This window comes from Myotis brandtii, unplaced genomic scaffold (assembly GCF_000412655.1).
Source record: "Myotis brandtii unplaced genomic scaffold, ASM41265v1 scaffold289, whole genome shotgun sequence".
NCBI classification, from domain to species: Eukaryota; Metazoa; Chordata; class Mammalia; order Chiroptera; family Vespertilionidae; genus Myotis; species Myotis brandtii.
The window spans coordinates 60,500-72,201 of record NW_005361048.1 but is presented as its reverse complement, the minus strand read 5'-3'; the positions used below and the strand labels follow the sequence as shown (position 1 = coordinate 72,201).

The 11,702-nt window shown below is 41.4% G+C and overlaps 1 protein-coding gene across 10 annotated transcripts in view; it reads left to right on the top strand.

Moving 5' to 3' along the window:
* LOC102260113 (dystrobrevin alpha) overlaps positions 1 to 11,702 on the top strand; it is a 119,603-nt gene that overhangs the window by 81,913 nt on the left and 25,988 nt on the right. For 4 of the 10 annotated variants that reach the window (XM_014542004.1, XM_005869099.2, XM_014542003.1 and 1 more), the window contains 3 exons: positions 2,724 to 2,732; positions 5,155 to 5,238; positions 6,902 to 6,991. In XM_014542004.1, coding sequence (XP_014397490.1) covers positions 2,724 to 2,732; positions 5,155 to 5,238; positions 6,902 to 6,991 — 183 coding nt within the window. Of the gene's footprint in view, positions 1 to 2,723; positions 2,733 to 5,154; positions 5,239 to 6,543; positions 6,831 to 6,901; positions 6,992 to 11,702 lie in introns of those variants that run through there. The other 6 variants (XM_005869096.2, XM_014542005.1, XM_005869092.2 and 3 more) reach the window with 5 other exon arrangements.

The following is an 11,702-nucleotide window of genomic DNA, read 5'->3' as shown; positions in this document are numbered from 1 at the left end:
GGCCAGAAGGTTGAGAACCACTGCTCTAGAGACAACTTTCTTTATTGGCACGTGTCCAGATCCATAGAAAAGCAATTTCATATCAGTTGTCAGGAACCGTGTTTCAAAATTTAATTTAAAACAAAACAACAACAACAACAAAAACCTCTGAATGAGCCCTGGCTGGGTGGCTCGGTTGGGTGGAGCGTTGTCCCGTACACCAAAAGGTTGCGGTTTAGTTCCTGGTCAGGGCACATGCCTAGGTTTCAGGTTCGATCCCCAGTAGGGGGCATGCAGGAGACAGCCGATCTCTCACTTCTCTCTCTCTCTCTCTCTCTCTCTCTGTCTCTCTCTGTCTCTCTCTCTCTCTCTCTCTCTCTCTGTCTCTCTCTCTCTCTCTCTTTCTCTTAAAATATCAATAAACGATATCTTTAGGTGAGGATAAGAAAACAGAGATTGAATATAATGTCATTCTAATGTTTGTGGTAGAGGTATACAGTACAAATGCCCAGCTGTGCAAGTAGAGTGTGCAACACTAATGTAACTCACCTAGAGAGGAAAAAGCATTGTTATAAAATATAGATGTTAGTGGAGTTTGCACAATTGGAAGTTAATGATCAATGGAATTACCGTGGTAAGAAAATTCTAAAGTACACTTTACCTTAATGTCATTTGTGCTGAGTCCCAGATAAAAAAAGCCCTTTGCTTTAGCTTTCTGCAGAGCCAGTCATCTTAATGATGGCAGTCAACCCGAAGATTGTTGTTTTGTCCCGAGCTGTATAACTTTGGGGGGGGGGACAGGTCAAGAGGGGATTGGTGGGAAAATTCATCAGAACATCAAAAAGCAGACATTTCAAAAATATTTCTCCAAAGTATGTGTGAGTTTGGTGGACAGGGGCCTGGGCCAGGGAACAGGCTCCCCCTCACACACACACACACACACACACACACACACACCCCCCACCGCCCCATGCCCTGGAGTCTCTCTCAGGCCCCATGGCCAAGACAGCAGGGGAGGAGTGGTTGTTTCCTTGGTGTTGTCTTGGGCTCAGTTAGGAATGATGCAGTCACAGGTGCCTCAGAAAGCCTCAGGGATAGATGGTTCCCTCCTATGGACGGCCTTGGCCTTCCGTTTGCAAGTTCAGCAGGACCCACGGCTCTGCAGAGCCTGCGGTTACGTGTAGACATCAGGAGGTGGGACAATCAGACCTACGGATATTAGCAAGTCACCAAGGCCAAGCTCATGCTCAGGCAGCTCAGAACATGACCCGCAAGCAGCACTGCTGTGGGCCCCAGACCCTTAGAAAGCAGTAACTTGCGTCTGATGGACCCAAGCAAGTACCATGTCCGTGAACTTGGGATAAATACTCCAGGGCTTTGTTCAGTTTGGTCCCAAGTGGCTTTGAAGGTTCACGGTCCTCAGGATACATGGTCTGGAGGCTCCTGTTGCCGGCATGGACTGAGCATCCGAAAACTAACGTAAACCGGTTCTGTAGAAGGCGGTTAACTTACTTTTGGAAATTTTGCTACTAAAAGTAAGCCAGGGGTAAATCAATGTGGAGAGCACCAAAGCGCCAACCACTTTTCAGAAAATGACCTCATCAAGGCTGTTCTCATTCTAACTAAGGCCCAGCTTTCCATCCCATAGTGAGACCATCACTAACTTGTAAATGAAAGTGAGGGCGGGTCTATGCTCTGTGCTCTGCCACAGTCACTTTCTACCAGACCGACAGGACTTTCGCCCCCAGCGCACAGCGTCCAATCACAGCTGCCTGCCGGGCGTGAGGATAGAGAGAACCTGGGATGTGAATGGCCTGGCTCTAGGGGCTTTGCAGTCCAACGGAAGTAGGATGCTGCCTTCCTTTTCAAGAAAGGGCATGTGCCAGGGGCTAGGGGAGGCCGGGGGAAGGTCAATGGGGGGGAAAAAAGGAGATATATGTACTACTATCTGTAATACTTTAAACAATAAAATAAAAATAAATTTATAAAAGAAAGAATTAGGAGGTGAGGCAGTGTGGAATAAAATCAGTTTCACACTGCATATCGCCTACTGCAGGGACTTGTACCCAATTGGCTGTACTATGGGGTGTGTGTGTGTGTGTGTGTGTGTGTGTGTTAATTGGCTAATATTTTTTTAACTTTAACTTATAGTGTCAATATGATCTGACGTGTTATTAACTGAGCTAAATGAGGGCTGTATCTACACAAGTTGGGTTCTAGGATTCCCTTAAAATACTATACAAAATATGCCCTTTTTTCTGAGAAAAGTTCTATATATTGAACCAGATTCTCAAAATAGCCCTTAAATGAAAAGACTGATCTATCCTCATTGTTAATACATTTTTCCAGGGTGAATGTTTTCATTTGCAAATTGTGAAAAATATTTACTTGTTGAAATAACATATAAGAAATTCTGGATGTAGACTGTTCAGTCTCAGAACAGAATCATTTTTCTATTTTTGGCATTATAGTTTTTTTCTCCCTATTTGTTATTCAAATGTTAATGCCCTGAATAGACATCTAGGTCCTCCTTTTATTTACTTATATTTTGGGTAGGGATACCTAAGACTTCTAATTTTTAAATATGCTATTCACTTAGCTGCTTTAAATTATTATAAGCACATAATGGCCACTTAAGTGGGTGACATTTTGGTATTTTGACATTTGTACTTAGCTATTGTATTGCTTGTAAATGTTGCCATGATTAACAGTCTCTATTCTATTCAATTCTTTGCTGCCCAAAGTGATACTTGGTAAGTAGTTCAATCCTCCCCAGTGTACTTATAAAAACTTGTAATCATAATTATAAGTGATTATGAGACACAAAACAAGTGAATGGCTAGTTTAAAACTAATTCTGCCTTGAGCTGAACACTCAGTTTATAAGAAGAATGCCAGTGTTATAAAAATGTTCGCTACAAAGATTTTTGTTCAGGAAGAAAATCTTGCACTAACCCCCCGTGGCTTTATCTTGTGGAGCTATTTCTTTCTTATAAGAGTAAATGCATGTAAAATTCTCAATGGGACCTATTTTTTAGATAAGGCAACTTGCCATTTGATTATGGAAGAAATAGAAATTTTAGTTCCTTTGAAAGCCACTATTTACTCCCACGGTTAGCCCTTCTGTGTCCCAAGTTCAACATTTTTATGATGAACCTTAAACATGAAGCCATTTACTAATTAACTACAACTTTCAGCTTTGCTTTGCAATGACCATGTTTAATAAAGTGAATTTACCAGGCTAGTTAAAAGGCATTGCAAATCTACTTGTTTTCTCATTGCCTGGAGATAGAGCAAGATGGGAAAGTTTAAAAGAAAAAAGAGAGAGGCCCCCCCAAAAAACCCCTCAAATGTTGGTCTAGTTGTTGTTTTTTTCAACTTTGCCAAAGCTACAATGTAAGATATTTTATTATTTCATTCTGTTTACTGTTTTAAAATCTGATATTCCTGACTTCTGAAAATTCACAGCGGACATTTGCATCAAATTAGCATCCTTCTTGTAAAGTGAAAGTGTTCTGTTCAAGGCAAACTAACTGTGATTCCCTAAGATAAAAATTAAACCATTACAAGTTTGGCTCTTGATCAGGCCAACACAAGTAGACTCTGTAGGCTAGAATTAATTTTTCATCTTCAAATAATTCTACTCAAATATAGAATCATAATGAAATAAAAATTTCTTCTGACTCAAAATGATGCCCTGCCTCATCCCCTACCTTTTGAACTGTCAATCCCATCTCATCTTACCACGTTTTACCTTACAATAAGCCTAAAATCAGATTAAACACTGCTTGGAGATGAGATAGGGATCGTAGTGCTTTCATTTTACCTGAACTAAGACACTAGTGATGGGGAAACAATGACAGGATGAAATTAACAATCAGACAGGGGATGACAGACCTGAGGAGTTGGTGTTTAGGGACATGGACAATTTTGAGAAATGTTGAAACTATTTTTTTTCTCCCACCACATGAAAAAAAAAATGAAGTTTATGGGATGCCTTGCACCATGCGCCCTACATAGGCCTCAACCAGATAACAGAAAGTCAGTACACACTAGTACTTGTGGTGCTTACTTGCATCTTCACTTACAACAAAGAGCAAATAAAGCACAAGATGATTTTGTAGCCTGGTCCTTCCAGACTGGGCATGTTGGGAGAGCACCATTTTCACGGGGAACTCGGGAGGAAGTTTCCAGAGCTTCGGAAATCCTCTTCTTTGCAAGAGGATATACATTCTGATCATGATCACGTTTTCAGGGCTTCTCCCTTTAGAAGGCAGTAAATATAAGGCTGCCTCAAAATCCTTGCTTCCTTCAAGAGTATCTATATATATAAAAAGCCAGCGACCATAACACCAGAACGACCCAAACGACCAGGCGCTATGACACCCACTGAGACCAGCAAACCCGCCCAATCGGAGGTGGGGCCAGCCGACCAACCACCCGTAGCCCCGCTCCTGATCGGCCTGCCCCACCCCAAATGGCCCCCGCAGCCCCTCTTCCCCACCAGCACCGCCCCTGATCACTCCCCCTACCCCAATAGGGGACGGGGCTGGCCGGTCAACCTCCTGCAGCCCCCGCTCCTGACCGGCCTCACCCCAGATCGGGCCCCCCACTCCAATCAGGGCAGGGCTGGCCAGCCAACTGCCTGCAGCCCTTCCCCACAGCTGGCCCTCCCCCCAGTCAGCCACCCACCTCAATTGAGGGCGGGGCCCGCCAGTCAATCGCCCTCAGCTCCTTCCCTAAACTGGCCCAGCCCTAATCGGGGCCCCGATTGGGGCGGGTCAGCCAGCCAACCTCCTGCCATCTCCTCCTCACAACAGGCCCAGCCCCGACCCGCTCAAATTGGGACCGGCTGGCCAGACCCCACCTGTGCAAGAATTCGTGCACTGGGCCTCTAGTAGCTCAATGAAATGCCAAGGCTCAGAGCTCACTGATAGACATTCCTATGGTGTCCAGAGACCTGCCTCACAATATTTACTTGAGATTCTATATTTGCAAAGAAATGTAACTTTAAAACATCTAAAGAATTTAATTGGAAAATGTAAAATTTTGTGTTGATCCTGGGTTATGATAGAACTCTGATCTTTCCACCCCCTCTCCTCCAGGGATGGTAGGTAGTTTTTAACCTGCGACTTATACTTGCTTTAACTTTTCATCCACCTGTACTTTGTTTTAGGCCACCCAGACCTGTAACCAGCATGAATGACACCCTGTTCTCCCACTCGGTCCCCTCCTCAGGAAGTCCTTTTATCACCAGGAGGTAAGTTCCAATCCTAGGACATAGCAAGCCCTCTCTTTGGTAATGAGCCTTGATTCTGTGGCAAGAAAAATATTCTAGTGCAAACCAAGAGTGGAAGACTATTGTTAGAAACGAGTTATGTAAATTTCTGCCACGTGGCTTTCAATTCCATTCATTTGAATGCATTTAAAGAGGAATGGGATGGCTCTTGTGGTTAAAGTCGTCTAGAAACATGCATTTACAGTGCACCCACAGTAAATGCAGAAGAAGTTTAAATTTTACTACTGACATACATGCATTCTTTTTCATTGAGAAAGTCACTTTCATAGCACTCAGAAAGGTCCATTTCAGCCAGGAAACTGGGGAACTATCTCCTAATTTAAAGCTCCAGATATAAAAGAACCCTCTACTTGGTGAACTCTGGAGTCTCTGAGGCTAGAGGCCGAAGCTCAAACTTGGAAATATAGTTTCCACACAATAATGTCATGGGTTATTGGACTTAAACAAAAGGTAGATATGTGTCATCTTTTTTTAACAAGATCCACTCCTGTTGTGAGCAAAGGGCAGGTGAATCCAGTAATTCTTTTAGGGCCAGCATTACAAATACGCAGCGGCCAAGAGGTGCTCTGAGACATTTGATCAAAGATCACAAATAAAGCACCAGAGAATTTTTGTAGAAATACCTGGAGAAGGCCCACGGGAAAGCAGAAACAAAGGTAATGGTAATTGGAGCTATTTGTAAGATCTTGCAAATGCCTTTCAGTAGGGAAAAAAATACAGTCTCATGTTTTACAAAAACACGTAATCAGTCTTTTCCCTAAGGAGGTGTCTGAGGTACCAGTTGCACTGTAGTATCCTGGTACATTCTAGTGAGAATGTGAACACAGTGAGACTCAGGACACTGCTGGTTATATTAACTGTGTTCCGGTACTTGCTCATCAGCAGGAACCTGAGATGAAGATGTTCCCCATAATTGTAATTAGCAGGACAAACGGAACATGGCAGGTCATGGGGTTTCCTTCCTGTAAATTGCAGGAGTTTGTAAAAAGTGGAGTTGAGGACACAGAACCTCCACAGTGAAGTCATAAGCCCTCAGAGTGTGCCTCTTAGCTCTCCTTTTCAGAACACCAGAAATTCAACCATCGTTTCTAAGACAAAATCATAAACCGTGAAGCTTCTAAGAGACTCGGGCCTGGGCATCTCTCTAGAGAAGAGCCTGCATGTGTTGAGAAAGATGTTGTGCATTTATTAGGAATCTCTACGTTCTGCAAATGTCAGGCAGAGCTCGACTCCATCCTTACTGAAGGTCATTTTATATCATTTCAGCTCGGGCGGTGCTTATGGTGGAAGCGTCTAGATGGATAACATGGCTTCTTCTACTCTAAAATATCCCTATAACACTTTGAGCTGTTCTGATTCCTCCAGGGTGCATGGTACCTATTAACCCAGAATACGATCACTTCCCTTTCCTCCCATTTTCAGTCTGTTTGGAATGTCCCCTTGTGAACCACAGACACGTTGTTGAGAGTTTGCAGTTCTTCCTGTCACCAGGGAGATTGGCCCCTGGTGTCTGTGAAGGGTGCTGTTCAATAAAGCTGTGTACACTGAACTTCCTTCCTCTCTGAGTGGGCCTTGCTCTGTCCAGGGGAGGTATTAATGAGGTCTCGTTGTTTGACTCCCTCAGGTTACCTGAGGGGCTAAGTGCAGCCAGCCCTGAGGCTGAGGAGCATTCGCTTATAAGGTTGTATGTAAATCAGCTTGGGCACTGTGCACGGTCAGTATCCCAGCCCCGAATCACTAACCATAGTGGTAGTTCCATAGCTAGACTGCTGGTCATTCTCCTCCATCACTAAATCCTCTTGTTGTGCTTCTCAGGGGAGAGAGGTCTTCTGGGGGTTCAAGAGAGTCCATTGAGAATTTGCAACTTGAGCTGGACTTCTCAGCTCTTTCCTCTCTTTTCCACTTATTTTATTGATCTCATGCCTCAAACCAGTATAGATCAGATACTCATCTGTGATGAGTACCAAGCGGATTTTCTTCTCTGGAGGACTCTGCTTTTGCACAACCCCAGATGGTGATTTCTTAGACTTTTAATGAAAGTGCCTCTTGGAATGATCATTAGCACTAACTGGGTCAGGCCAGACAACGCCACAGAGCTGGACCATAGTGTAGTAAAAGACTTGAGGACTTATACCTTTCTGTCCCACTGGGCCATTTCTCCCCCAAAGAGAGCAATCTAATTCTTATTGAAGTAGAATTTCAAAACCAATTTCAAACTATCAGTGCTTAATTTCTATCACTGCATCATGCTAGTGGTGATCCACTGTTTATTTCTTAACCATGTCTACACCCTAAAATTGATAGAAACCCATAAAGCCAAGTGTAGGCATATGTTAAAGGTCCTATTCTTCCTATGATTGGAATGGAACCAAATAAATGTAACCTAGAGCCCTGCCCTCACTCCTACTCCACCCCAACTTCCCCTCTTAAAATCAGATAAGAGCTAAACAAGCCAAGAATGTGCTGATCTATGTTAAGAAAGTAGGGAAGTTTGCCATGCAGATATTTTATTTAGCCTGAGTTTTCAGTCTTCTGTGACAGATCTTAGAAAGATAAAGCAGAATGAGGATGAATTGAAATCACCCTTCAGAATTCTCGCCATAAACTCCTGGCATTACTCAACCTGGAGGCCTTTACAAGCATTCCACTTTGATCTTCAAAGGGCACGAGGGCGTATCTTTGAAGTCTTTTGACATCCGGGTGATCTGACTCACACAGATTTCTGAGTGTATAACTCTGGTTACCACCGCCATCTGCTGTATCCTCTTTTCTTATATCCACTTCCAGTTATATCCTCGATTCACTTTTCCCTTAAAAGAAAAGAAGAAATCTCAAAGGCACTCTCCTTAACCCTTTGAAGTCTGTGTGTGTGTGTGTGTGTGTGTGTGTGTGTGTGTGTGTGTACGCGCGCGTGATGCTGGTTAGCAATTAGGTAGAATGTAGAATGTGGTTCAAATAACATAATTCACCTCATTCATTTCCTTGATCATAACTTTATCCCTAAACCTAGATTATTTTCTTACAAATGCATTAATTATAGAAAAAAAATGGTTGGATCAATGGAAATCTATCATCACCACTAGAAAAAGAGCTCCAAGTGCTATGTATGGTGGGGCAGCAACATTATATAAGCTTATGAAATATATCTCATCACTGTTGCAAATATCATTACTGACCTAGAGCCAGGCCCAAAAGGCCCTTTCCTCCCTTCACTGCCCACAGCATTGTGCCTCTGAACACTTGCCGTCTTTGTTGGTATCATGCCCCCTTTGTAAAATCTTAATTATCCAGCCAAAATTCTTTGCCCAGGTTATGTGAGAAACTTACCTAGGATTTTTCTGTAAAATACATGCATTGAATTATGGCTGTCTTCTTCATTAGCCACAGTAGGACACTCTGAATGTTTAAATAGCTAGATTCTTCTACCCTCGGTATCACAAATATCTTGTATAAGCTTTCTGTTAGAGATGCAATCTCTATAACAGAAGCCACTCAGAAAAGGAATCACATTGGCTGTGATCTACAGCTCTACCCGGATCTTGTCACTCTTCCAAACGTTAGAAAATTGCTTGAGTCACAGAGTGCGTTGAACACAATCAGATATGCTGTTTTCTGGTTTGTCACAATAACATTTGGTCAGTTACTTAATATTGCATTAGGCTCAGTGGTGCAGATGGGGAAACCGCCCCCCCCCCCTCCTAAGTGCTTCCCAAACCCTGATTCTTCCCCGTGGGCAGCCTTTGTGAGTTATTTCTGTTGGTTGATTGGTTGGTCAGTTGGTTGATTGGTTTACGTGTTCAACCAAAGAAAGGTTAATTACTATGGCTTCTTCGGTTTTTTCAAACACTTTGCTTAACCAAAGATTCTTTACCAAACCACCCAGATTATTAACCTAACTACAAATGTTCAAACTAAATTTTAAGCATTTGTACTTTGGTAATCAAAAGTGAATAGAAATAAAATTGAGGTACTCAATTCAGCCTTTGATCTAAAAATTAAAGTTTTCTTCAGGGTTATTTTTTTCTAAGATTAAAGCTCATCCTTTTCAGTAAGAAAAAAATAGATAAATTTATAAATCAACATCCTATAACAGATGAACTTATAAATTAACTGGCCTGAGGATTTCTTTACTCTTTTCACACTTTCTGGGCATGTTGTATGAAATTTGAAGAAAAATCACTCTCTGCTGATATTTCTTTATTCCATGTAGCCGCAGAGCTCCACTAATACACTAGACTTTTCAAACTTGAAATAGGCCAGTCTTCCCACTCAGCTCCCTTTCCTATGCTAAAATGTTGGTGCATAATTAAAACTGTTGTCATCTCTCTTCTTCACTTCAACCACTTTTATCCTCTTAATAAAGTTGCTTTCGTTGTTGCCTGTGCATGGCCTGCACCCAGCAAGCTTCTAGAGACTCTCTTGGTAAAAGTACAATTGATCTGGTTTGATGCTGTCTGGGGAAAACATAGTAAACGTAGTGAATCCAATGTAAGCCAGGAATTCTTAGTGTTTCTTCCATAGTACCTGCTTAGGATGGTTTGACGTTCATGCCAGCTTGATGACAATCACCCCACTAGACACTAAATTATTTTCATGCTTGTTTGCTGATGTGCATGTGGCAGATATTTACATTTCAGATCAAAGATGTTGAAAGCAAGAATAGGAAACGGGAACACAATTTTTCAAGAGATTAGCTCCCGGCAAAACTGACTTGTGGTCTCTTTTGTATTCTACCTAAACTGTGTAGATGACAGTGAGAAGCAACATTTTATTCACACTGAGAGTTACTTAAGGAGGGAGCCAACTCTACAGGTTATTCCTCACAAGTCCAAACACCACACAAGTTTATCAGTTATTTGAAATCAATAAAAATGAAAATGTTTTAATTTGCCATGGTTCAATATCATTTTCCTGTTAACCACTGTGATCATGATTGTTGCACATAACATTTATTTCTATAATGCTGCTGCTCCGTGAGACTGCATCCAGGACTTTCAATTCTTTTATTTTCACACTCAATAAAAGAAAAAAATATCTTTGACCAGGGCTAAAATAGTAATCCAACATAAGCAGAGGTGGTTCTTAAAAACATATATTGCAGGTTTAAACAAAACCCAAGGAGCTTTTGTGTATAGTTCTGTTATCTAGAACCAAAAAAAAAATGTTTACACTTGAGCAAAACTACTGGTGTCAGTTGTCACCCTTCAAATGTAAAGGGTGAATTTAAATAAATAAATATGAAATTTTTTTACATGCAGTAAACATTAATAGTTTAAGAAAAATGATCTTAAATATACTAATACATGCAATAAACATTAATATCTCAAGAAAAAGGATTTTAAATATAATGTTACATGCATTAAACAATTATTCAAGAAAAATGATCTTAAATCTAATAATATTACATGCAATAAATATTAATATTTCAAAAAAAGGATTTTAAGTATAATAATATTACCAAAACTGTACTAACATAGTATGGTATCACAAAAGTTGTAGGAAATATTAAAATTCTGCAAATAACAGGATTACGTCTATTTGAAATATTTTTAAGTTGCTCTATCCTTCCAAAACCAGTGTGTGTGCACATGGCGGGGAGGGGGCATTTATCTTTATATATACTATTTTCCAAAGGTCTAAAAGGGAATTGGTGAGAAAATAGAGAATATTTTATAAAGAAAATGTAGTCTAAAGGAATATTTCTGCCTCCTTTTCTCAGCAGAACACATAATCTTCAAAATGCACCTTCTCGCACCCTCCAGGGCATGATTGTCACTTCACTCATTACTGATAATATGTGTGCAAAGGGATGTGCCTATACATTGGCAAGGGCCTGGTGAAAAGAAAATGACCACAGTAAGAAAATACATACAAATTTAGAGATAGCAGTCTTGCTTCTCCTGGGAACTCAGATTAGAAAAAATGTACCACCTATGATCAAGGGGAGCCTCAGGCAGTTCCCAGTTTCAGAGCTTAAAGAAAGAATGCATTTAGATTTGAAGACAGGGCATGTAGAAGACGGAAGCTTATGGAACTAGATTGACGCGAGAGCCATTGCTGCATTCTGACACACGGACGTGGCAGAAGCGTTCATTTCTTGGTAAGAACATAGCTCGTGTGCTTGATCCCAAAGCCCGAGATGAGTTGGACATATCACCTAACTTCTCCAAGCAAGCTGCCAAGCTACAAAAGGAAAGTTTAAAAATCCAAAGTATTCTATACAATATCGTGAGCAGCCATTGCTTTGAAGAGATCATAACAAACTACACATTGTCACTATTCTCACAACTCAGGAGGAAAACTTTTCACGTTGCCTCTTTCTTCAAACGCCTTAGGAGCTGCAAAAGGAACTCTGGTGAAGGCACTTCTTGTGAAGAGTCTTTACAGACCCAAGTTTTATGTGAAACCTGCTTCCGCATCAACTC